Source organism: Anser brachyrhynchus (assembly GCF_964034855.1).
Source record: "Anser brachyrhynchus genome assembly, chromosome: 5".
NCBI classification, from domain to species: Eukaryota; Metazoa; Chordata; class Aves; order Anseriformes; family Anatidae; genus Anser; species Anser brachyrhynchus.
The window spans coordinates 7,769,223-7,797,150 of NC_137699.1; the positions used below are offsets into that span (position 1 = coordinate 7,769,223).

Genomic DNA, 27,928 nt, shown 5'->3' on the forward strand with positions numbered 1-27,928 from the left:
CCTAAATACTCATTGATGCGACAGACCATAACAACTCCCTTGGAGCTGTTACAGTTTATCAGGTCAGTGATCTGCATATTGAGGATTCCCCAAGTACTCATTGACAGGTAGCTTCTCATATACACTTGTACTAAAATAATAATTGCTTCAAAGGAACTGTTAAATCCCAGTTGCAAGAACAAATTAATTTAAAACCACTGAGACAGCACTTTAGTTTTTCTAAAGATCTGACAAATCGAGACAAATCTACTAGACAAACCCAGACATCTGAATGCAACAAATGTTCTCAAATATTATAGCTGTATGGCATTGTGGTTAAAAACACAACACACCTTGTCTTAAGGGAATTACCATCACTACTTTCCTGATAGTCAAAGGTGACTCAAAACCTGTTCTTGATACAGTTCAAAAAGACTGAACTGAAAACTTTTTATATAGCTAATCATCTTAATTGAACCCTTGAATTGGTCATTCCCTATGTCCTCAGTTTCTGTGTGTAGCATTATCTTCTGTCCCCACATCTTAACCATGTATCACTGAACCCCTTGGTTTTTTCCTTTCTCTTTTCTTCCATATTGTAGCAAGTATTTAGCTTTGTCATCTCAGAACCCTTTTATCTCCTACTTTTGTTTCCTCTCACTATGTTTACACTCTATAGGTTAGAGGAAAAACTCATATGGATCATAGAAACCTTTGCGCCCAATAGGACTTGGAGTGACCTATTTGGTCCCACCCACTGCATCACATCATGCAGCGACAACTGATTCACACTCTAGACAACTTTTTGGCTTCATGTGAGTTTCAGACAAAGCTGAGCATGGAAGCACCCACAAAGACTACTGATGAGAGTGAATGACTACATGGAAACTGCCTACAGTGAAACTGCAGCTCCTCTAAAGAGAGAAATCCAGAAGAGAAGGCTAATTCACAAGGTTAAATTGGAATACCTTGGAGTCCATGTCCATGATGGACTTCAGCCTGATAATGCTATCCTCTGCAATTTGGTATAGACATCAGTAAACATCACTGGAATTCTTTAGGGCTAAGTCTGATACTCCTACTAGTTTTTACATAATTTTCTCCACAGGGCTCTGAAATCATACACTTCAAGTATTATTTATATAGTCCAACCAAGAAGCATATCAGTTACATTTCTTTTCCTTGTTACTTGCTTTTTATGACTCATTTGTGTTACAGCTAGCAGGACATGTAGATCTAGATGACATTGGTTGTTGTGTGTTTCTGAAAACATTCTTCATGAAAACCATACTTTGAAATCACACAAGACTTCAATCAAATTTACATTAACAGTCAGGATAGTTGCAATATTCTTGCACATAACTCAGCAACTCAAAGCTGCTAGTCAAACCAAGGAACTGAAACAAGAGGTGGAAGAAGTATCAAAAAGCCCTTAACAGATCCATGACTTTCCTAATACTGGCTATGTTAATACATACTACTTTAATTATCTCTCTCTTTGTATGTAACTCCTAATAGTATAACACTAATGCTTGGACACTGCAAACTCAGATTGTGGCAACTCCTTTCCTAAAAGTTAAATAGCATCATAACAATTAAGAAGAAAGCAAATATTCTTCTCTTAGGACATTCTTAACATGTAACTTTTCTCCTCAATCCATACATTTAATGCTTCCGTTGTTAAAAACTGAATTATTTCTCTGTAGTCTTTTTCTTTACAGTTTTGAAAAATCCAGGCATATTCTAAACACTATTGCAAAGATTATTTTATAGCTCAATGTTTTGGTCAGGAATGCCAACCTCCCTCTGCCCTTCTTTATCCCCCTTTTTTTTTTACTAACAAAGCAAACACAAAACACGTCTCTTCATTTTAAAGTTCCTTGCAATTTAACATCACTTTAAGTATCACCTCTTAAACTGCAATATATTTACTATCTATAAATTCTTTTTCTTTCTTTCCTTTTTTTTTGGTTTGGGATGATCTCCATATGAAAATTCACAAAAAAAATCTCATTATTCTCCTTCAATAATGCCTTAAAAATTTCCTCTTCTATGAAAACCTCTTCTCTCATTGAACTTACATGCTGAGCTAATTCAAGACTCAGGCTATGCTGATGAAATCCTAACACAGCAAGTTACTGACTTTTGCCTCTGTTTAAAAAGATAAGACCTGAACAGCTCTCCCAACCTCATCCTAATAGAGTTGTAAAACACCATTCTTGCTGCAGCCAAAGGATTAGAGACAGGGTCAGAGTGTGTGTGCTTCAGGGGCTGGCAAAGATTTAGAAGGCAATGTTACAAAGAAAAGAGACTGAAGGATCCTGAGGGGATGTTGCAGAAGGACGTAGTCTGAGGAAAATGAACTTTTACAAGAGAGGGAGAGAGAAAAACCTCCTAAGCATGGGAAACCCCATAGCTTTTGTGTCTCCACCTAAAACAGCCCTCGCAATTTCCACTACGCTTTTTCAGCTTTGTCCTTGACAAATTTCAGTTCTCCCAAAGTCCTCTGCTAATTCCCTGCAGCCTTTTTGCTCCTCTTCATTCCCAGGTCTTTATTAACTGTGCAAAAATGTACTGATAAAGGAAGAAAAGAAATGGTAGTAAAAAAAATACAAAAGGAATTGAAAAAAAAGAGTAGTTATTAAATCCACTGAAAATTTTAATAAAATACATTAAAAAACACAAGTGGTATTCATAATGGCAATAATTTAAATTGACACTTTTGCCCTACTAAGGAGCTCTGAAGAATGATATTTGAACTTTCCAAAGAAACCCTAAGAATTAAATACCATTGAAATTTAACAAGAAAGACTTAAAAATAGGCATTAGTAAAAAGATGAGATAACAAAATCAAACCATTAGAATTACAAACGTTGGAATAAAATGTAAGGAGCTTCTATACCAAGGCAATAAGATACAATGGTAGCCTACGCTATTGATTTTAGTTATTGTTTATTGATTATGTTGAATAGATCTGGAGAAACAAAGAATAAAAAGTTATTTCTTTTCCTTATAACTAACTAGATTTGTATGAAAACACAAAATATTTTGAATATATATTTTAATATTAGACTACAAACCTTCTGCCTTATTTAAGCTAATCTTGACATTTGTAGTGGGTTTACATGGCAAGAAGAAGGTTATCTTACTATCTAGGAGTGGTGGAACAGAAGTTGCTGCTAGTTAGCCCAGGAGAAATCTGATGTCTAGCTAAGATATGGGACCATGGAGACTCCTTTAGCCTTAACTGTCGGCCCAGAATGACAGGGACTGAAATCTAGTTTTTGATGACAGACTTAGGAGAACAACCAAACACAGCTCACTTAACAAAGCAATACATCACTCTTCTAACAGTTGAGGAGAGAATCTTTCTTGCAAGGGAGAAAGAGGCCTACTTTAGCAATGAGATCTACTCATCATCCGTGTTGTTGTGGGGAGCATGGCATGATTAGGATACCAAAAACTGTGGAGCTCTGCAACAAAGATAGGAGAAAAAGAGACAGACATGTGAAGTCTGGTAGACACTCTGGTAACTAGAAAAGCTTGGTCAGGCAATCAGAATCCCTTTTGTCTTACTTTTGAAAGATGTTTTGTTCGATACTTCTATTCAGCCAAGTGGTCCATAGCCCTTACCGCATTTGATGAAGTTTCCCAGATCTGGTCCAGCAGGATATAGTATTCAACAGAGCACCACCTGTCCCAGTCCAAAGGTCAACAGCTTCACATCAAACAGAAATACATGGTATATACCATGAGGCACCCCTTGTGGTATATACCTATTACTATCTGAATGACATATCTTCAGAGATAGAAATGAAACACTGTGCAAATGTTTCCTGTTGCTCTAACTTCTGGATGGTTACCTGAGAATTTTGTTCTCTGAGGACTGGAGCTGATGGGGAATTTTTGTGTAATTATTGCTGTCAGTATGTGTCATCCCTCTTGAGCAGAGGTATGTTTAACATAAGCAACCTGGATGAAAGAAGGAACTGGAAATACTTTCCGCTGAAGATACTGGATATCTGCATTACCACTGTAACTGCTGAAGGAATAGTTGCATTTAGAATGTGGAGTGTCTGAAGAGTACATCAACTGTAGCTAGGTTGGCACACTGTATAGTCGTCTTTTACAAGACATCACATAAGTATATAGCCTTCTGTGCTTCGATAAAATGATGATGGAATAGAAACCAAGTACCTTAACTGCCCTCCCTGCCAGATCTGAAACCTGTCTTGGGAAAGGTATGGTCTTACAACAAGTTTGTCCATCCTTGCCCTAATCAATTGATAACAAATGATAAGAGTCTTGACTCATTATAAAATGAACACATCTCTGATGACACTCTAACAAGGGAAGAGAAATAGGTGTCCTGTATATCAAAAGACACCAATAATAATCTTTCCAAATAAGGATATATAGATGCTAGAATCATCTGCCTGGACCTGAATTTGGAAATGAAGCCTCATTTCAAGGTGGGCCACCATCCTTCATTCTGTTGTGCACTGAGAATCCTTGTCTCTTAGGTACTTCATGACCCCTGCTGACAGTGCGTTTTTCTTCTTTTGAAGCAGATTTACGTAACCAGGGTCCCTAAACATTATTGCACACGGAGACTGTGTAACAGCAGACAGACAAAATGAACTAAGTAATGGTGACAGTGTCCATAACCCACCTGTTTTATATAATCTGCAACAAGACTTGATGGTACTAAGTAGGCCTATCTCCAAAAAGTGCTACAGCAGCAGAATACTGAAGAAAAGGTGAAAAATAAAAAAAAAAAAAATGGTTCATAGACTTCTGCTGAGAGGATGAAAGGCAGTATGATAAGCTACCGGGATCAGTAGCCCTGTATCAATAAAAGTGGTTGGATTGATATGTTTTTCTGTTCTTTTTGATTGAAGCAAGTCTTTGAATATTCATGAGAAACAGGCTTCAGTCTGTGCAAAAAGCTTTTTTCTGTCTTTGTCTTCATGGGCTCAAGGAATAAGCGAAGACAGCTAAGGATAAGCCCAGAATTTTTAATGTTAGAAGAACTTACATCAGCTGTGGAGCTGAAGAGAACAATTCATCAAACAGTAGTTTTCCAACCAGAAATTGCATTTCTTTTGGCAAATCAACACCATTAAGTCACAAGGACCTCTATGTTGCTAAGGAGTTCAGAAAATAGTCAGTGGCAGTGCCCGCAGCATGCGACGCAGCTTGAAGCTCTGGATGTCAGCTGAACTTCCATCCTGAGGCTAGAGAATCCTCCTTTGAATGTCTCTGACATAAGACTGACTATCTGGCTTTCTTTTGTTAATGAGTTCATATTCATAGCAAGCCAAGAGAGCTTGGTTGCTAATCAAGTGTAGCAGTAAAGAAGTTAAAGCATTAATCGAGTTGCTAAAAGCATTCCAGTATCTGGGGTCTTTGTCCAGAGAGCAACATTACTTGGATTTTCCTATCATGATTCTCACATCAAAGGGCAAGGAAGGTGGGCAGAAGAAGTCAGCATCACCTGTAGAAACTGATCTCTTTCTTTGAACTATATACAGGTGGGTAAGAACGTGATTTTAAAATTAACAAAAGCACCTTCACTCACTCCGTGTGACATTGCAACAATTACCGGGAGGCAGTATATATTCCAGATTAGGGAGGACTGAAGGGATTCAGCAAGCCCTCCAGTTTTAAGGAAATCTTGGAAGGATTGTAAACATAGGGTGAAGCTGCCTGCTGACAACCCCCCTGAATCCGCTCAGCAGCACTGTGTCTCTGGGAATATCAGTGGGAGGACCTTGAATTTCAGAACAGCTTACTTTTGCCTAGGGTCTCAAAAATGATGTCAGGGAAGAAGAATGGCCTCCAGTACTACAGAGGTAAAGGTGTGACAGAGGCAGAAACTAAATTTCATGCCAGATTGCTTCTGAATCCTACCCCTTTGTTCCTATAATTTTCCAACCATGCTGAATATGGAGCAATGCAGCCTGCGTGGGACTGCTCTTGATATTTGTGCCAATTGAGATCTGAAGGCGGTGTCAGCCGATTTTCAGAAGAAAATTTGCTTCTTGCAACAGAGGTACTTGAAAAAAAGATACCACTTAGCATTGAGTTACCATCCCTCACCTCACGCAAGTGAGAATCAGAATTTGGCTCATAGGGTACTTTTGGAGAAACCACAGGGAGAAAAATGGTTTACCTCATCAAGTCTTCCTGAAACTACTACGTAGTAGTATTCACTTGCTGAATTCGGTAAATCCCTTGCTCAAAAAAGAGATGTCCACATCCTTTTTCTTGTACTATTAAAAAACCTAGTATGTTTGACATGTAACCATTTACTTTTTGCCTGTTCGGGCACTTGCTCAAATGAAAAAACTGAAAAGAATATCTGCCAAATATCTTAGGTCAACTTTGACAATGCTTTAAGTATCTTTGTTTCTAACTGTAGTTGTAATCCAGTCCCCTAAGATCCATTCCACTCTCTGAACAGATTCGACTATTATTTTGCTTTCAGACTATCTGATTTTTCCTAAGTAATGGGTAAGAGTTTTATAGACATACCAATGGGATGCTCATACAGCTTTCTACTGATTCCATTTGCACAAACACATATGCAGGATATGCTCAGTCTTACAAATCTCCGCAGTACAGATTTGTGTAAACGTCTCTCATTGCATGGAAAAAAAAAAGAAGTTTTTTTTGGATATATTTTTATGTACTACATTTTAGTCAATGGAAAGTTTGACTTGATACTTTCCTAACATCTGTCACATCTCAGGAATCACAATTATGTGCAGCCCATGAAGTATTTTTCAAAGGATTGATAATACGTAAAGTTTCATCAACATGGCAGAGAGAATTACATATTCTCTTTTATAAAAATTACTATTTTTTTAAAAATGAAAGTTTAAAATCTATTCTATTTTCAGTTTCCGAAAGCAATAATTTAATTTCAAGTGGATTTTAAAATTATGCTTCTGTAACACAAAGGCATTGTAATGATCTCTTCTTGCTTCTACAATAACAAAGCTGTTATGAATCACTGCGGTGTGTAGATATGGAAATTGATGGGGAAGCCTTCCTTGAATTACAGACTAGATTTGCATCAATTTTATCTGCTGTTTATGACGTTTTATGTCTTGAAGAATTCTTATCAGTAGCTTCATTGCTGTCACAACTGCTGTAGTTACTTAGGATGCACTAATACCCATAAGACCTAGCAATCCCAAATCCATTAAGGTGGGATCAGAGCCTGACTGTAGTAAATAAGGTTATTATTCACCTTTACATTATAAAGAACATATACATTTAAGTATACACGTACAAAAAAGTTCAGGTAATACTTAATTTGAACTTGGGAAATATACGTATATTGGCCTTGCAAGAAACAATCTCATCGTAATAGAAGTGTGCCTATGAGGACAACTACAGGAATCTGTGAGTCCTGTTGTTTGCTGCATCATGATACTTTAAAAGACTACCATTATACTTAACTGTTATGCAAAATTATTTAGATTGTAACTTTCCAGTGTAACTTGTATGCAATTTCTCAAAACAGGAAATATTTCTTTTTTTAATATGGAAGAATGTTCATTGTACCCCAACAGTCTTGTCTGATACTGATTTCAAATGTTTCAGAGACAGGTACTGCATTTGTAAAGCCTGAAATGCCATGCACAAATTACATTCAGGAGCACAGACAAGTTTTATGATCTAGCCTGGGCACTACTGACTTAGCTTCCAGTGGAAAGACCTGCTGATATACAATCCCATTTATAATTGCCATATTGTGTGCTGCATTAGAATATGCAAGCACTTAAAGATGATGTAAGCAATGGTTTAAATGCTTGAATTATAAATGTTGTATCAATGTGTATCACTGAAACAAGATGAAAATACATGGAAATTCTTTTTTTTTTTTTTTAACTAAAAACTTATTTTTGCCTATAAATACACAGTGCTACCTGTGTAATTAGGAAAACACTAAGTGACAGGAAATCATGCCTATAATGCTAAGGCATCAGCACATATCAGGATACTGTGACCTATTTGCTAACAAAACCAGTGCAGATAACAGTTAAAAAGTATTTTGATCAGTTTAATATAGAAGTTTATAAAATATATATTTATATATTTGTATGTTTAAGACTATCTGTTAAGAAATACGAAGAGGTCAACAAACTTTGTTCCAGAAGTATAGATGAGCAAGTTATCATGTATATTACTAATCTTACTTTTTTTGGTTGAAGTCACAAGTCACAAACCATTCTTCGGTAATTAATATGACTGAATACACCAGAAGTCAAAATCATACTAAGATCATACTGCTCATTATAAAACTAGCAATTTGTCTTTTCCATCACTGCTGCTCAGAACTCCCAGAAAGGAGCTGTCACATAATGCTTCTAGATAGACAAGGAACTGTCACACGGAAAGTTCTTATGATTTCTTAGATAGAAATCATAATTGGAATACTGAAACCAAAAAAAAGATCTAAGCAATCAGAAATTACTGTAAACTCACACTAAGATGCACGATTTGATCAAGACAAGCAGATATATACTCATAAGTTACCCTAAGCAAAATAATCTTTTTATAGGAAAATTTTCAGGAATCAGTACTTGACCAATGTTTCAAGATTTAGACTTAAATATATCTTATAATATATCCCAGTTTGCTATACTCTTTATTTTTGTTTTTAAATCCACAGTTTATTCTAATGTAAGATTTGTATTTTTTTCATAAAAATTGAAAATATCTAAGTAACTGGCATACTGGAAAAACTGGATACTTCATTTCAGTAGTCTATTGGTAACCTGGCAGCAAAGTCCATTTATGCAAGACTAAAGAAAATGTTTCTAACCAGCAGCAATCCTTACTTTAGTATAAATTGCAAGATGTCATCTTTTCATCTTGACAACTGCTGATGAATGTGCAGACCCTCACAATTCAAATCACTCACCCATAATTTTTTTGATGCTGCAGTGAACTCCTCTGCCACCTCTAAACCCCTCAAATATTTGTTTATAGACCAAAAAGCCAGTATAGCTATTTAATATGCAATATCAGATGCCTGCTGAAAAAAATATCTCATCTTTTTTTTACCATTACTTCTTCTGATGTGGACAAGAACTATCATTTATGGCCATATGTAAGAAAGGTCATTATGCCAAGGAAAAGCATAATGCTTTGGCGGCACACAGGAAAGAATACACAAGAAAATCTCAATTCCACACTAAAAATTGAATAAGCTATTTTGAATTTGTGGTTACTACCAGGGGAAAAAAAGTAGTTCTGGAATCACATAGAAACAGAATAGTTACTAAAGAACAAGAACATATCAAGGCAATATGACACAAACAGCCATGGTTAAGTTGGTGCTCTGCTTGGGCTACCAGCTCTAACTCGGCAGTACTGCTTTTTGTACCCACGAGAGTTTGTTTAGAGATAGCTCCACCCACACAGGGCACTGTGTTGTGCCATACATACACACAAAGAGAAAAGACTGAGAACACAATTAATTATAATAAATAAATATGGAAAGCAGGACATAAATTTCGTGTATATTTAGTACTCTGCTACTGTAACAAGTCAACTGGGCATGGCTGTGTGGCTGTTATTCCTTATTCTTCCCTGGTTTCAGAGCAGCTGGCTACTAAGAATAATGACTTATGTAAACAAAAGTGTCCTGATTCTTCTGGACACGTTGGCTGTAAATGCTACAGAAAGCATGATACCCATGTTACTCAGTTTCCTCCCCCCAACTTAGATACAAGTACTACATTCAGCTGCCAAGCATTTCAAAAAGATTATTAACTTAGCTTGAACTTAATCTGATGAATGAAAGTACTAGAAAAAAATGTATTTCAGTTTTAGGAAAGGAGAGAAGAACGGCTTGATGTGTCAGAAACAAAATTAGGCTGAAAGCCATGCCTTTATGAATACATCAATGAAACTCCCCTTTTCAGCAACAGGAATGGACTGTAATTATTTGAAAGGACAATTTGACTGCATATCTTTTGCTTCTGTTGAAATGCACAACAGCAAAACACGTTGTTACACAAAACACTGAGAAATCGAAACATTCCAGAATGCAATTCTTCAGTATTTTCTGTTTGGATTATCAAAACAGTGCATCTCTTAAATCAATATAACATAAAACTACAAAGAAATTATCTCCCTAGAGAGAGAATTGTATTACCCTAACTATTCAGAACTATGCAGAAACTTTGTATTTAAATGAAGTAATTATATCTGATGAAATTAATCATTAATAATGAAAAGTAGCAGTCTTGATGAAATAGACTATTCCTTAAATGATTATTATAAAAGTGAATTTATACAAAAAGGACAAGAATTAGCAAAAAGCAACGCTAGAAAGCTTTTTACTCTGAAGACTATTTGAGTAATCTTATCCAGAAATAAAAGGTCTGTTTTGTCAGATCATATTTGCACAGACAGCTATTCAAACCAGCAAGTATACACAATGTGAACAAATCTGTAATCTGGAAAATAATTAAAAGATTTTTTTATATGGCAAAGCATATTTTGCTTTGTCATTCTTTCTTAATTTCTGTATTAACAAAATGCTCCAAGCAGGTGTAAGCTTTGGTAAAGGTCAGCACAGTAACAGGCATCTTATGTGATATTTGACTAGCCCGTGGTCTATTAATAGCATAACATCCTAACAAACAATACATGATGCTTTAAATGTCTCTTGAATTTTTAATCTCCTATACATCCAATATTGTACTGGTTGACTCCAGAGAAAGATTTTAACCTTTTTAATAAATTAAAAATCAGAAAACGTTTCACAAAAATAAAATGGTTTGGTTTAAAATTAGAAAGCAGCAGCCACATATCTGAAAACAAGGAATTGTAAGAAAAAAAAACACCTCTGCCTATACATGCTTTACCAAAAGTCTCTTGACACAAATAAAAGGATTCTCCCCAACATATGGAGGAGCTGCTATGCCCTTCCGGGGATGGTCTGTAGCTATGTTCACCTCAGGCACGCCAAGGAGAGGTGAATTGTCAAATGTAATTTCAGTCATTGGGTGGTTTGGTTGAGGCAGATTAGTTGTACGCAATCATGATAGATAGTTTATCCCAGCCCCAAACTGCCGCTTGGGAAATCTTGCACGCAAACGAACAGAAACTCAGTCATTATTAGTGTCAAGAAGGTATACAGAGGCAAAATTTGGTTGGCAGCCAGGCAAGATGAATCAAGGCGAAAAAGTGACCAATTGCATGTTCAAAATGGAAATTGATAGGCATGTTGTAGTTTGGAAAGATTTTAAACACCAGAAAAAGTCATGTATTATTAATGGAATTCAGAGATAAATATTTTAAAAGTCTTTCTCTATGGAGAAATAGCTTTTTTTGAGTCAATGTAAATGACTTGTATAGTGTCCTGATTTTAAAGCTCCATCCCAGAAGCTGCCCTATGATAGTTTAAAGCAATTCTTACTATATAATGTTAGATATTCCTATTCAGTAAAAATATTGCAAAACAAAAATTATTCATCAAATAAGCATTTTAAAGACAAATAAAATGCATATTAATTTTCCTGAGTTATTTGTAAGCAAAGCAACCTCTAGAACCTCTTGCAGTGGAGCATAATGCTCATATTTATCGCCTCTACCTTTACAAAGGTATCTAAATATTTAATGAACCAAACAGCAAAATCCACCTGTGTGAGCAATCACAATCCTTGGTTCTTTAATAAACAGCAAAAAATTGCTAAAAGAGAATGTCCTCAATTTTCATTGCCTGAAGTGATATGCTCTGACAAATCTAACAGCTCTTTCTGTGTCATTCCTAATGCACTTGTCACTCAGTATTATCCATCCTCATTAATGACAATGGGAAAGTTTATCTTGGGAACACGTTTTAAATCATCCACTCTTTACAATGGGACCATGAAATCTCTTACAAAACATGAGGCGGGAACAACTCTGACAACAAAACCCCTTCCTGGCAGCTTTACTCTTAATTCCTGTTCAAGGAATAATGTGTTTATCATAAAACCATACGGAACGATATATTAGATGAAACTTGAAACAAGAATAGCTCGTTGGACTTTTTTCAAGATATGAAGTATTTTTCCAATATTTTTATTATGCCAAAAACAGTAAATCTTTTAGGAATGTGATTCTGTATGGAATCATACTCCCTCTTTTAGAAAAAAAAAGTTTTAAAAATACTCATAAAATAATCTGAATATTCGATAACCAAACACGTCTCTCAATAAAAAGTGATCTCTAACTGATGGTGTCTCGTTTGTACACATTCTGCTTTATCTATAAATATTCTTACCAGAGGTCTACGTTGCTCGCATAACAATACTTATGTTTAGTTTTCTCCAGTAAATACTCTGTTTTGTTTATCAGTTCTGAAAACTGATACGCCCTATGTGTGTGCAACAGATGGAATGCAACTATTCACTTTACTTGGGATGCTCTAATGTAAAACATCGATTTCTTCTCTCTTCAGAATCCCATTGGTAAGAAACAACACCAACAACTTTCCACAAAAGCACTAGTTAATGTAGCTTTCTTTCAAATATGTCTTTTCTTAGTCTGCTTTCAATAAATGCTCATCTTTTCGATCAATTCAGAAGGTAGCAATACAATTTCAAAACACAAACTCGAGAAACCAAAAATAAAAACAAACAACTAAATGATGCAAGAAAGTATTCCAGATATGCATATTAGAGTGCGCACAGACAACTCCTAAACTGAAAGTACAGAACAATATTGTCACACGGGATGCAAATACGCACCATGGTGCACGTAGGTGAGAGGCAGAGTCTGGAGAGGCAAAAGTAGAAGAGCTCATGGCATGTATATAATTATTAGTTGAGAATACAGCGGAAAAATGTGGTTTTTATACAGGATATGTAAGTAATCCACTGACAAAATCCTTTCAGTGAAGCCCATCTACCTTAAAGCCTTACTCTACAAACACAGTGAAATTTTTTCTTTGCAGGTTTAGGGGACTTTCAGTAACCTGAATCTAATTCTCTTGGCTTTTTCAAAGCCGGAATGTCCCTTAAGATCAGGAAAACGACAACACAGACCCAAGTCCACCTCAAAACTTTGTCTTTTCTATACTGTAACTGGTATCCTGAAACTTTCTGAAGTAGCCCATTTTTTCTAAGAATGACAGAACAAGGAAAGGACAGTTCTTCCTTCACTGTTTTCAAAGGTTATAAAGAAAGAAAGAAAAAAAAAAACTAGAAAGAGAAATTTTCAGACTATTTCACAAGATTTTAGCAGCCAGTAGTTACTTGTCCTCCTATTCTGCAAGAATTCACTGTATTAAAAGAAAAATTAGAAATAATGTGCCTTTTAATTTAACCAATGAGAAATGAAATACCTCATCACTAATTTCTTATCAAAATATAAAGGAAAACTAAAAAGAAAAAAACTAAGCAGGATCAGGATGCAAACAAAAATAAAATAAACATATGTTAATATCAGAATATTAAAAAGTAGCTATTTTAATGATATATAAAATGTTAATAAAATAAAAAATAATCTAATACATTTAACGATGATCCTCATTTACAAAATGTCTCTTTACTTAAGCAAAACACGAATTCCATTTAACCATAAAGCTCTTCAAAGCATCAGGAATCTTCTGCTAGTCACTTACTAGAATATCTGCATATTCAATATTTATGCTGCCTTTCTCTCTATCCATTTTTAAAGAGAATTAAAGGAGTAGCTAAACCTCTGCCAATGAGATGACAGGAAGGCTATTTTTAGTCTAGATGATGTAGACCAAACACAAACAGCCCATGGCTACGCTACTACTGAGGAGCAGTCTAAACACAAATATTAAATTTCCCTCTTATTAATTCCTTATTTTAACAGTCACAAGGATTATGAATTAAGGACTTGTTTGTATCTCTTTATAAACACTCATCCTGGAAGCAGGACCATTCTTCCCTATATTACAGCAGAAAAAGCTCACATAGCTCCTGTCTCATTACTCTCTGGTAGCAAAAGGGTTTTGAAAGGGCATTTGAGGCAGCACAGGAAACCTGTAATCCGCCCAGAATTACAAAGCCTTATACTAAAAGGTGAGAAGCACTGATTAAGAAGTATAAGGTGTTACCTCAGGGGCTTTAGATGGCAGAACTGAGACAAAAGTGACTTAAGTGACAACAGCAATTATTGATTAAGGAGCACACTACTAAAAACCTAATAAATCAATGAGAGAACTGACGCAGCCAACAGATAGCAAACACCACCTCATAAAGAGCTGAAAATAAAATGCTGCTGAGGTGGTAACATATGGCAGCTCGATTGGCTGAGGGATGTGTTTGTTTTATACCTCGCTTGCTGTACATCAGGATGGGTAGAGGCCGTGGCTGTATCTATGAGCAGACCTTCCCCGGTCCAAGCGCGAGCGTGTACCGACCCCACGGCCTGCCTGGTTCCTACACGCCAGGCCTCTGCCTTTAGGCCAACAAAAGGAACAGGAGGCAGGCTTCCCTAGGTTAATGTTTTCCACTCGTAGGTGATGCTTGATTTAAAATACCAAATGCTGAATACTAGATTAGATGTTGGTATTCTGCTATGCTTTCCACCCGTACGCAGGTAACTACACGGACTTCAGGCTGCACGTAGAAGCGCACAAAAGCAGGAACTACCCGTGAGACTCAGTGCTCAAGTATAACTTCTCCTCTTGTTCATATAACTGTGTGTTGGCTCTCAAATAAAAGCAAGTAAGGGTGCACGTCCGAAAACTATAGTCTGGAACACCATAGGCCTTGACTAAGAGCAGAGGAATGCAACTGCCATGCCTCCATTTTTTCTGCCATTCACAGCCTCCAGGCCTATCTGCCAAGAGCAAATTTCTCAACTTCTCCAGCAGCCAACAATGACAAGGCAGGTCACTGCACAGCTATTATTCAAGAACATCAAATGTATTGCTTACAAACACAGAATTAAGATTCTAATTCAAAAATACTGTAGATATTCTCGGTATATGATGGAGACTTAGAAGGCCCCTCAAGATTCAGCTAACATGCCCGGGTCATCCACCTCAAACATTCATATATGTGTCTTTTTCAGAACAAGCAAATGTACAGCTCATTAGCAAGGATTACTAAAGATCTTAAAACTTTAAATATTAAGTAATCAGGTTATTTTAAGTATAGCAAGCACTGTTTTGGATGCAAGATGGAAAAGATTTCTCTTGCACAGCACTATTCACGTGCACCCATTTAAAAGTGGTAAACTGTTTCTTATTTTTGGTTTGTTTTTACTCTTAAACATAACTCAGGCAGACATGATGCCCAAAGATTAGTGAGTTAATATGAAGAAAAGATAAACCCACTTGGTAGCTACTTTTTTAACATACAAATTTTATGAATCTCCAAATAAAAATTCTTCAGTAATTCTTGCTATAACAGGCTTGAAGCAGGACAAAAGAAGATAAAGAGGCCACAGACAATATCTTCATCAGATAAAACACATGGTTTTCTCAAACTTTAAATCCCTGAAATTAAGCAGTTAAAATGAATTATTTTCATAGAGTACTACCAGCTGTTTTCTGAAAGCCAAGTAGCCTATGGATGGTTTAAACTGGCACCCAAAATTACTACTATTTATTTATTTACGGATACTGATATAAAGTTTTAGTTAACTGTGCATAATACAGTTACTGTTCACTTTCTTCAGAAGGAAGGACTGAGGAAAAAAGGAGCTGAACTGTTACTTGGTAATGCCATTCAAATCTAAGCTTTAACACAGGGGTTTTGATATTACATCAGTGTTAAGCTTTTCATAAGACTGGAAATGTTAACCCTTAGACTACAGTTTTCAAACTTGAAATAAAAAAAAAAAAAGGAATTTGTTTGATTAAGCATGTTACTAATCATAGGAAAGACTTTCCATTGTTGCTCTGTTTTCCTACACATTGACATTTTAACCCTTTCCAAGTTTCAGATGAGGGTATTTCAGAGTTTCCTAGTTTACAGAGTACTTTTTCTCTACCTGAAGATCAATAATCAAAAGCATAATAAGCAGTACAGAGACAAGAAGATCCAGATGGCCGCCCAACTCTTCCATGTTAAGATGTGAAGTTATCCTCTTCTAGTTTTTAATGAACAGCCCTGAACTCCTACATCAATGCATTTTGATAAGGTAAGGTATGCTGTAGGCCTTCGGCTGAGAAAACCTGACTTTAATTTTTATTTTCCTGCATTTAAAGAAATGTATAACATTCAGAGGTATCTTTTACTGTATAACATCATGATTGAATTCATTATGGTTTGCAAAGTGAGAATATTATTCAATTATGAAATAGCATTTTTATTCAGATTTGGTGGCGTTTTAAAGAGCACTTAATGGAGGTGGTACGCAGTTCCTGCTGAGAACTGCTATGAGTGTACTCCTTAACTCTTTTTGCTTCTTAAGCATTCACCATCAGTATCTTTCCAACATGTCCACAGACCTTTCAAAAGATCTTGAAAAGCCTATTTTAGTGCTAAAATAGAACACTTGTAGATGAAGTTTTTAATCTTTACCAACCAACATTTTTACAAAAGATCTCTTCAGCCTATCTACCTTCTAATGCTTAGAAACTGGGAATACGTCAACTACTTCAGTTGTCTGGCAAATACAAGATAAGTTGACCCATTTATTTACAGACTGAACAAGGCCAATCCATTTCATGCTGCAGCGCTGACCCTTAGCACAGATCCTGTGAATGAGCAGTCCATTACAATATGTACAAGCGACCTTTAATTGCATTAATGGCTTTGTTGCATGTTTTTCCACTGCGACAACACAATTATGGAATAAATATTTCTAATCAACATAATTATTTGTTTAAATAAAAACATATAGGACTTTGGTTTACTGACAAGGAACTGCAGATCTAGCGTATTATGCTTTAAGTGCTAAAGATCTGAAAAACTGAATGAAACCCTCATTATACTTGCAAAATGTCAAGCTCATAAAAGAGATGTAACTTATGAAATAAATTTCAGGCTATTATACAGCTTCCTCTGCAATCTAAAAGTTAATGGTACCTTCCTCCGTTAATCTTCAGAATATCTAAATAAATTTACATTATTTAGTATTACCCAATCAGAATAAGGTGGTAATTTCAAATCAAACTTTTTTACACATTCACATTTTGAAATTCCATATAGTGCATAAAACTTATTACTAGATTTCAGTTCTATGTATTATTAGAATTCAGAGTGTTTTTTCTCTTTAAATAGGAGCACTCCAAGTGCTGTTTTACCTCAAGTTATTATAATTCAAAAATAATCTCCCAAAACTTTATCTAAATTGTACTGTCACAATTTTAAACACGTTTATTTATGCAAAATTGTTTGAAAGAATGTAATACATTTTTGACAGGCAGTCTTTTGCAATATTGAAATCAAATCCTTGATTTCATCAAACCCTTCATATTCTGTGCCTTATTCCTGGAAGGCTCATGCCAAAATGATTTAGTTTGATTTTCTTTAACAATGGTAGGTTGGCTTGACAGCATCTGACAAAACAATTCAGTGAAGTACACTATACCAGGTAAAGAGAACCTGAACTGGCTACTAGATGAAATAATGCAGAATGGAGCTTGGAATTATAACAGAATTAGTTCTGCAGGAGAATCTTTTTAAAATATTATTTTTAGATTAAGTATTATTAATTTTATATTAACAAATTGTTATGGTTTTATATTTGCTATCATTTGACCTTTGTTTAAATAAGCCAATGGTAATGTATTTATTAATATTGCAGGAAAGATGGTCAGAAAAAATCAACGCAACAATAGTTTGGCATGCATTTCATTTGAATGTTATTAAAATGTTTTATCCCTCCTGGTTAGAAAATTTAGTTTTACATGCAGAGTTCCCTGAATGCAAGTCCCTGAGTTGAAGTGGAACATTCAGTACTAGAGTTTTGCCAGGTGTGATGCTGCTGTTCCAGGCAAGCTGAGGAAAAAGAGGTTTTCCACATAATCCCCAAGGGCATTTGTATTCTCAAATACATGGGGATCAGAGGCCCAAAAGATTCTATTACATTAGAAAATTTAAGAAATTCACTTTCTGTAACACTCCAGAAAACTTCTGTCTCACCTTTAAACCAGCAATACCTGCAAAGGATGATCCATGCTATAGGCACCGGGCAGCCAGGCATTCTTAAGCCTGGTACAAGCAGGTTCCATTCTGAGGTTACAAGGGTTACATGGGGCCAAGACTTGTAATGTCACAAGTTGGTGGGGGCAAGATTTTTAATGTCACAAGTGCACGATTCTAAAATACAAAAAGTTGTTTTTTATGGCTATACCAAGGTATGATTTACTAGGTTCCTAATATCACAGCATACAATGCGTGGTATATATTAGCTTTGGTGTTACATTGCGTGAACTTTATCTCAGCAATTCTGAATTCATTGCCATGTATTACTGACTGCTACAGAACTATCACCCTAAGTTTCTAATCATCTAAAGTTTTGCTTTTTGACAGTTCTCAAGCTCACATTCTTTTCATTAAAATATTGCCTGAAATAGTTAATTAATTCAAATGTATTTATTAAATTCCAATCATATGACTTCAAAAACACCAGTGAAATATGATCAGGATAAGGGAGAGTCATTAATGAAGGATGTTTCAAGTAAAACCTTCTTGGAGGAAGCCTAAAAAGTAATGCTATTAGAAGTACAGTGGACATCTAATTCTGCTGGCTGATACAGAGGTTGGTATAGGATGTGTGTGTATTTTAAAAATATGTTGATCCCACATGTACTGGTGACAGGGTCGATTTGTTCCTCCATGAGAAACAGCTCACTAATAACCCTAAATGGCTATGCCCACACTTGTTCTTCCTGTGTTTAATGAATAATTACAAATGTTAGAGGAAGCACAGTTTGCTATTCAGCGACATCACCATATCCTGATTTACTTGGGATCAACCTTGTGCTACGCGTGTATAAAAAGTATAGCAGTGGCTAATTGCACTTCCCTTTGCAAAGAGGAAGTTTATCACAGTATAGTCAGTGTGAAACAAATTAAAAGGGATCGAATGAAAAAAAAAGGGGTATGCAGAGATTTCAAATGGAAACTATGTACAACATATGTCCTGTACAACATATGTTCTGTTTTCACTTGCTAGATTTACAACCTTAAAAGAAAAGTTTTAAGTCTATTTCCAAATGCCGCTGCTAGACACATAACATGCATATGAATATCTGGAGTTACACTTTCACTCATTTTGGCAATCACTGATATTCCTATCAATGATTTTCTTATCTTTCTTATCTGTCCCTTTATTGATGGATGAAGAAAGGACATTATCTTAACAATACCTTTGGAAGCAGACATCTGTTTTAAATTATATATAGATTCTACTGCTGTTTTTTTCTTTTTTTTTTATGTGATTATTCTTCCTTCCAAAGACATATCCTTTGGCAGAGCGCTCCATAGTACCATGTTGTATCTGCCTGCCACTGGGAAACCAGCAGCTTTGCTACTGAAGGAATCCTCTACTTCCGACTTTCTTGTCTTCCTGTTTGGAAACACCTCTCAGACAAGAAGTGATCTCCTGAACTCAAAAATTAAGCTCCTGAAAGTTATGTACTTTTACCATGTGGCAATTCTCCATGTAGCTTATGATACTTGGCTTCAAACAGAGCTATGTTTTAAAGCTTTTTATTCTGGCTTGCACAGGTGCTACAGAGCCATCAAAACAAAACTAACTTGTATTACCTGGCTCTTGTATTCATCAAAATAAAGAAAAACGAAATTTTCACATCAGCTGTACTTAGACAAATATTATACCACTTCTAGGAAAAAGTTTATTCTCTATATTATTAACAATTGACTGCCGGAAGATTTAAAAAATAAACAGTAAAGCAAAACTAGGGAATTAAAAAAAAATCATAACGTTTCTTATTTGCAAACGTTTATCTGAATTTATGAACAGTTTTAACTTTAAATACATAATTCCGGAGGTTTATGTTGACCAGACAGTGAGAAAGGGAGTTAATCAAATATGAATCTTCTCCAACTGTCTTGTCAAACCAGGTAATGATGTCCTGCCAGCCAAACTCAGAGGGAACATGTGAAACAAATACAAAAGTAAACAGGCCTTAAGCTGCCCAAGGGAAAGTCAGCAAGATGGCAATTTCAATCATTTGGAATAATACTAAAGCAGCCTTAGGCTTTTCTCAGAATGGAAACATGTCACTGTTACTGCAATATTTCAGCAAATCAGAAGGCAAAAGAAAGGAACGCTTATGTAATCACAGCCATGGAACAGCACTTTGCTCAACATTAAGGTGGAAAATAATTAAGAAGAATTTCCTTGTTTTGTGTGTAATTGTACCTAAACAACAAAGACAAATAATGTTTCCTCATAAATTCTAGGAGTGAAAAAATCAAACAGATACAGATTCCTTTGGTTTTGATATAGGAGGCTTTGGAACAATGAAGAAGATCTATCAAATAAAAAATGTGAGCATAATGTTTCTACAAAATTTATCAAATGTTGATAAAAGTAACACTCTGAGCTACAAACAAAGCAAAAATATTTCAGAAATGACTCTGCTGAAAAGTTTCATTAAGATAAATGGGTTGTCATATCATTTAACTGAGAAATCAAAAAATATTTCAAATATTTGGGGAACGTACCTAATCAGTAAACTTTCAGTATGTGTCTAGTCATGTAGCCATCTTTTAGTCAATCATCAGAAAATCAAAGGCAAATTGGCATGACTCAACCCAAACTTTAATACCGCATGATTGTGTCGTGTAAGCTTGTTTTGTGCGAGGGCTGCTGTGGTTTTAGCAGAGAGATTAACGACCGGACCTAAGCTGGCCTCCAAACCTTGCCCTGCTGATGCCTCAAGCCCTTTGAAGTCTGACCATCATACCTGGCAAAACAACAGTGGGAACTAGGCTGGTGTCAGATCTAATCAAGTTTCCTGCCTCAGCATAGCTAACTATGGGGTACACTAATTGGCCCAATTGCGGATTATACCTTTTGCTACAGATTCAAGACAATAATTTAGTCAAATGATGGTTTTTATCTCCTTCTAATTAAGATTCCAAAGTGGGAAGAAATAGGATTAGACAGGCTAACTTCAAAATTGTGTCCTTTAAAGTGGTATGCACATATGATAGGTCTCTGATAATATTGCATATAATAATATATTGCTATTAACTAACATGAAGATCTGGGAAAGCATGATGTAGCTACTGCACCTTTCACCAGAAGCATCTATGTTTTCCTGGAAAAGGTCTACCTCATAATTTGAAAATGGAAAACGAGCGCTCATAACTATTCACTAAAAAGCATTGTCATTCTTAAGTTGAAAAAAACACCTTTAGAACACACTTCAATCAATCTTATTTTGACAAAGAGATGAGAAAAAAATGAAACAGTTATATGATTCTGCAGATTATAAAGAGGTAGAATCCCTCCCACAAAAATGAAGTCTAATAAAACAATTTTGACATTTAAAGTTTTTTACTGATGGGGGCCAAACTGTAAAGAGTTACTTAACTGGTGAGCAATCCAGACATGAGAAAATCCATGTCCCATGCCCTCATTATAAACTGTAAAATAAGAAAGGTCTAATGGTGAAAACCCTTGTTGGAGAAACCTTGCCATAAATCAGAGGTTGTGTATTTCTAACTTTTCTTGCGTAATTAGATTTTAAAGTGGCATTTCAAATAGAGGTTACTATTATTACCCCAAATTGTGTATGCAATGAAGTGGCTGTTTTCCAAAAACTGCTATGTACTCAAAATATATGTTGAATTCACACTGAAGCTACTAAAGAAGTCATAAACCCAGACGCACTTTGTATAAGCCATACTCTCTCCTGCTTGTACCGCAGACTGTTGTGCCGCTTTATGCTTTTACCACCAGAACAAAACCGACTGCTGACTCATCGCATTCTAACTGCGGAACCCAGTTTTAGAAGACTGTATTCACATCCCTTCTTAATTCAATTTTCCCTTGTACCCATTTTCTTACGAACCTCATTGCTACAGTCAGCCTAGCTGTAGTTTGCCTCTCCTAATGTAAGGAAGAAAACCTTTTGGATTACAGATCAGTGAAATGTACAGGAAGATCACACTAGGACAGCGATCCCATGTATTTGAAAACGAATAGTTTGTGTCAGTCTAATTTCTATAAAGCATATCTCTTAACAGAAACTGAAAGGGGCTGCAGCTGAGCAATGACGACAGAAATTTTTCAAGTGGGTCATCCACGCATGTCTAAGGCGACAGGTTGTTCCAAGAGTTCCACTGCCCCCATTTCCTACAGTTCTGGGCCATGGCTAACGAAATATTTTTTTACAGAGCCTCCTGGTTAGTGCCCCTCTTCTGCCCCGCCCCCCATCAAATTGCATTACAAATGAGAATCCCAAATTCTAACTGCCGACAGAAAAATGATATCCTGAGTCAGGATTTACAGTAAGGAAAAAACCTAAATATTCTAATTCTCAGATGTAATAACAGTGAATTTCCTATGCTGTGAAATGATGGGGCATGCTTCTTTGCATTTCTGAAAACAGTAATAACATTTGTATTTTGAAACCTACCATAGACTATTAAGGTTTTTGTTTCTAATGTGCCGCTTAAAAGCTGTTGTTAAAATGGCTTAATACCTCACAATGCCTGGCTGCATTAACCACTTTCTCTGGAAAATAAGAAACATGACAAATGAACGTCTTTGGAGAAAAAAGCCTGCCTTCACATATTTGCCTTTAAGTGGCTTTTGAAGAGGATACCTCTACTTGAGAAACTTCTAGCAGGCATGCAGAGATGACCTGCTTGAGGAACTGGCTGCCCGATTAACTATTAACTACTCTCAATAGGATTAGATAATTAAAGACATTGATGACCATTAATTAGGAGGAGGGCACCTTAATTTGTCACTTGATAGGGCCCTTTCAATGATTTATAGGTTAGGGCTACTTGCAATTGTGAAGGGGAGGGGGCAGTGAAGAGAGAGAACCCTCAAGTTACCTTATCAAGTGGCCAGCTAAAAAGGGCAGAGGGTCAAATAAGGGCCAAAGTGGTCACTTAAGGGTGAAGTCCCAAACACCAAAGCAGTGCCAAGCCACATTGACCATAATTTGGTGATGGAGTAAAAAATATGCTAATTTATTGGTGGCAATTCTCTCTTTTTATGGTTTCAAGCAGTTAAGACAAGTGGCCTGCTTAAGAGCTTTTCATTTGAAAAGAGATTAAACAAAATGGTTTGTCAGGGATGCTTGGCTGTTTTATGTCTTTGTTAAAAAAAATTTGCCCAGACTGTACCGATGACTATCACATCACCCCAAAAGCCATCTTCCATCTCTAAGCATTACTTGGTTAATAAATACATCAGCTCTAATTGCTTAATAGTGCTATGTTCATTTGTTCTTTAGCAAGATTAAAATGAAATACATCTTTTGTATTACTGCCTTCTATCAGGACTGTCTGCATAAAGGTCACAGAAAAAAGTTTAAATTTAGTAGGAAATTTACTTAAGGACATTAGTGTAAATGATACTGTGTTTAAAATGACATAAAAGAGCGAAAGGTGATTTCAGTAATGCAAAGAAAATGGTTTCTGAATACTGATAAGGACACTTATCCCTCATACCACACACAATTTTAGGCAGCATTATACATTAAAATCCCTCTACTGGGGTAATAACATGTAGCTACTTTCCCACCCACTAACACAAGTAAGAGCAAGTCATTAACATTTAATTAAATATGCTCCTGACATCCTTAGAAACATGTCACGCTTTGTTATTGAAGGTTGTGGCCTACTTTCTATGTACATTTTAAACCAAAATAAACTATTTATAACGGACCGATTTAGTGCGGCAAATGAGACATCTTCAATTAGAAGGCACACTACCATATTTTATAAAACCATTCGGAAAAGCAAAACCAACGCAATGAATTTACAACATCGGGTGCATATTTCCTGTAGTTCACAAAACGAAACATAAGAGATGGGATTAGCTCCACCTTTTGGGTTCGAAATAGTGAAACAAAACTGCTTCTCTTACCTCAATGGTGAACTGCTTCCTTTTTAATCTAAAAGCAAGGTCCTTCGTGTCTGACACATCACAGATCAAGCTATTAAGCCGAGGAATCTGATGTACATGAAGCAAACCTTGTGGAAAGAAAAAGTAAAGGAGGTGAAAAAAATAAGAAAACGCTGTCATCCAGATGCATAAATTAGAGTCTTACAGCAGAATTCTGTATATTTACACACACTCATCCTCCCCTTTTTAAACTGGAGCTTACTACCAGGAGCAATGAAGCAAACGGTGCGATTATACTCAAGTAATCAAGCAGAATAAGATAAACAGAAATCCTTGTGCGAGGAAAACTAATTGCACTTTGGTACAGAAGTACAGATGTAAAGAGGGATCTTAATACTTGTCAAAACTACAGCCGGTTTGTGTGTGATTTTCTCTTGTATTTACAGTAAGCAAATATGGCTATCACCTTGCATGCTGCCCACGGCACCACTGAGTGATCTTTATTTTATTAAATGCACCAGTAAGCAGCCAGCAAAACAAGGCTTATGGGTTACTGATAACCACTGAAGCTCTAATGAGCAGTACCGCGCTTTGCGCCTGAAAGCGGCTTGGAAAAAAGTTTCTGGAAAACACCAATTCAGATCACCATTTTTGATGAATTTTAACCCCTGCGCCATCCTAAGAGAGATACATTTTCTTCCCGCGAGAGGTTGATGTAGCCGTTCAGATTTTTTCCCCAGTACTAGGTGCACTGCAAGCTCTGCATTCTGTCACTTGCAGCTCAAGCTGATTTTTTCTGACAAGGACGCTGGATGGTTTTTGTGCAGCCTAATATAGTTTCTGAACAACCTAAGGGTGATTTTCTACATCTGAAAACCAGGAAAATTCTACAGGGTTTCTCGATTACTGGCCTATATTTGCTATTCATAAAGCCAGTGTCAAAATGGAAATACTGAACATTTACAAAAGACATCTCACTTGAAAACGGCAGCTAGGAGAAAGAAAACTCAAACACTAAAACCCTTATTTAAAATAAGGCAAGTATTTTTCAGGGGTTTATTTCTTTTTTTTTTCTTTTTTTTTCTTTTTTTTTTTCTTTTTTCTTTCTTATTTTTTTTTTTTTTTAAATAAAGGGACAATAAGGGAAGAAATTTTCCTAAAATTTAAATACTTTAAAAAGCCTAATTTTTACAGGTATTAATAACAAAATTCTCAATATTATTACAAAGATATTTTTACACATTGAAGCCTTCTACCCCTTTCTCCAAAGATATATAAAAATATTTATTTTGGTTTTGAGTTCAAAATATGATTATTAGATATAAGAACAGCAGGCATAACAAAGGGTTGCTTATATATATATTTAAAAAAAATAATTAAAGAATCTATATCATTTTTATTTTACTGATTCTTCAAGCACCTAAATTTTCGGGCATTTTAACAAAATTACTAATGCAGTATTCATTAAATAATGCAAGAATTTAATCAATTTTTTCCTGAGTAATGTTAAAAACTTCCATCATCTGTAGTAAATAAATAATCTTGAAATATATTCATACACAAAAATTATCCACACAGTTAAGACCTTTAAAAATACTTATTTTTAGAATGTTAAATTAAAATTGTCTAAACCTCAAAAGCTATGAGATGGCATATTACTTAATATATATATACATACACTTAATATATATATATTTTAAGTAGTACTTAAAATGATTTCACATACATTTTTACAGGAAAACAGGAAATAACTGCTAAAATGCACATTGTCTTAAAAGATCTCTTCACTGCTGAGAAAAGGAGTATCAAATTGACAGAATTATGCTAGCATAAACAAATGCCACATCACAATTATACAATTGGAAAGATAATTAGGCGAATTATTCTAGCTTTTGTTCACAGTTTCTTTTTCATTCACCTTTTTCAGATGAGGAAATATGCACTATTTTCTTAGTGAAAAAGATTTTTCTCTGATTTATTAATTACAGCCTGCATACACACAGTGGTGTCTCAACACCATCTTTGCTTCTTTTTCTACATATTTTGCTGTGGCAAACACTGCCACATTCTCACATGTTTGCAGCAGGTTTCGGATAAGCAGTTTACTTTCAGCTGAAGGTTTCCATGGAACTACAGTAGTATCACAATAATAATAGCTGTAATTTATGCACACTCAGAGCACTGCTCTGGATTAGCTAAAACTGTTTGTTATTCACTGCTTGGGCTATGCATAACATCTAATCTCATCTTTTAAAATTTAAATAGTTCTGCTGTAACACCTTACAAAATCCTTGGGAAACAAACTGCAGGATTAAACACCATTACACATTTTGAAGATAAATCACTTGAAAGGCGACATGCCTTTTTACCAAGATGAGTTTCATATTTTACATGCCCCGTATATCCATATTTATTTCTTTAAGTTCATAGCTGCCATAACCGAAAGCTGCAAAACAGTACGTTATTTTTAGATAAAGTTTATATAGCGCATCATTTAGCAGTTTATTCACCTTAATATATGTTTTTCCATGTTCTCTACTTAAAACTTGGCAGATCAGAAGTATTGATTTCATGACAAGTTCAGCTCACTGGTCAGATGATTGCCAAGCCTCCTCTGCATGTGAATTCCCCAAAGCCTGCCTGTTGAGATGTACATCTGATTGAGCCATGCCTCAGTAATACGGCTTGACAACATGCAAGGAGTTGCCATGTTTCCTTTGCAGCCTTAATGCACTTTACGGAAAATTTTCCAAACTCAAGACTGGTTAGCAAGGAGAAACATTTAAGAGGTATATTCTAAAATGAGACCAAATGCTACTTTATAGCAGATACCCAATTGGAGGGTAAGCCGCTAAGTGCCCTAGAAACACTCAGGGCAGACTTTTTGCATTGCTAAAGATGGAACTTACCGTGGTAATCCTTGTATAATGGATTGGTTTCTCTCTCAGAGCCAATAAATGATTCAAGACCAACTACCATATCTGACAAGTTTGTTACACGTTCCATAATTGCTTTATTCTGTAAGACACGGAAACAAAATACACATCATATGTGATGAAAAAGGTAATTAATGTTCATGGACTAAGCCTTGGTCTTCTCAACGACAAACTGTGGGAAAAAAATAGGTCATCAATACCTAGAAATTGCATTGAGGACTTTTCTTATTTTTTTATTTTTAAAAATGGCTGGGAATTTATTTCTAAAGGAAAACATATTTGACACGAAGAAAACATAAAAGAGCCAACTTAGTACTAAATTAATCTTTTCGTAATCTTCGTAAGATAAGCGCTAGTTCATATTGGAGATATTTACAAGCTATGTGGCAGTTAAGCACCATACATTGATTGTATTGAGTCGGATGCCCAGCTTTTGTTTATGTCCTGAAAACCTTGTTTCTTAAAACACTTAGACATATCTAGTATTTTGAGCATGCACAACCCACATGATTACTCATTTTAGTCATTAAGCAGCACAGATTAAAAAGTAGAAACAAAGCATTTTCTCCAGTATTTCTCTTTCTAAAAGTTCCTTTCTACAAATCTGAATCTAAAGCTTCAAGTTGCATTACCATTTCTCAATGTATTTGTGATTTGTAAGTGCTTTGATAATGTCATGATTTAATAAACAAAAGGAAAAAGAGACAAAACTGTGCTAAAAAGCAAAATACTTCTTTAAGACACGAAACAGTTACGTTAGAACTGCCAGGACAGCTGGTGTACTCTTCTTCCTGATGGCTGTAGATGCTCTGCCCATCATATCTCCAGGGGTATCAAGTCCAATCACCTCAAAACACATCCATGCCAAGTACGAAGAATTAGCTCTGTAGCTCCAAGCTAGAATTTTGTATTTTTGTTTATCTTAAAGTCTTCTGTACATTCTGAGCTTCCATTATTAGAGTACGTGACTAACAGTACAAAAATTCAACTTAAATACTGGTAAACCA

General features: G+C 35.6%; 1 protein-coding gene across 2 annotated transcripts in view; it reads right to left on the minus strand.

The window, feature by feature from the left end:
* Window positions 1-27,928, minus strand: part of ELP4 (elongator acetyltransferase complex subunit 4) — a 201,089-nt gene that overhangs the window by 116,885 nt on the left and 56,276 nt on the right. For both annotated transcript variants that reach the window (XM_080595259.1, XM_080595258.1), the window contains exons 8-9: window positions 26,895-27,003; window positions 24,007-24,113 (exon numbers count right to left, since the gene is read on the minus strand). In XM_080595259.1, the coding sequence (XP_080451385.1) occupies window positions 24,007-24,113; window positions 26,895-27,003 (216 nt within the window). The remainder of the gene's footprint in view (window positions 1-24,006; window positions 24,114-26,894; window positions 27,004-27,928) is intronic.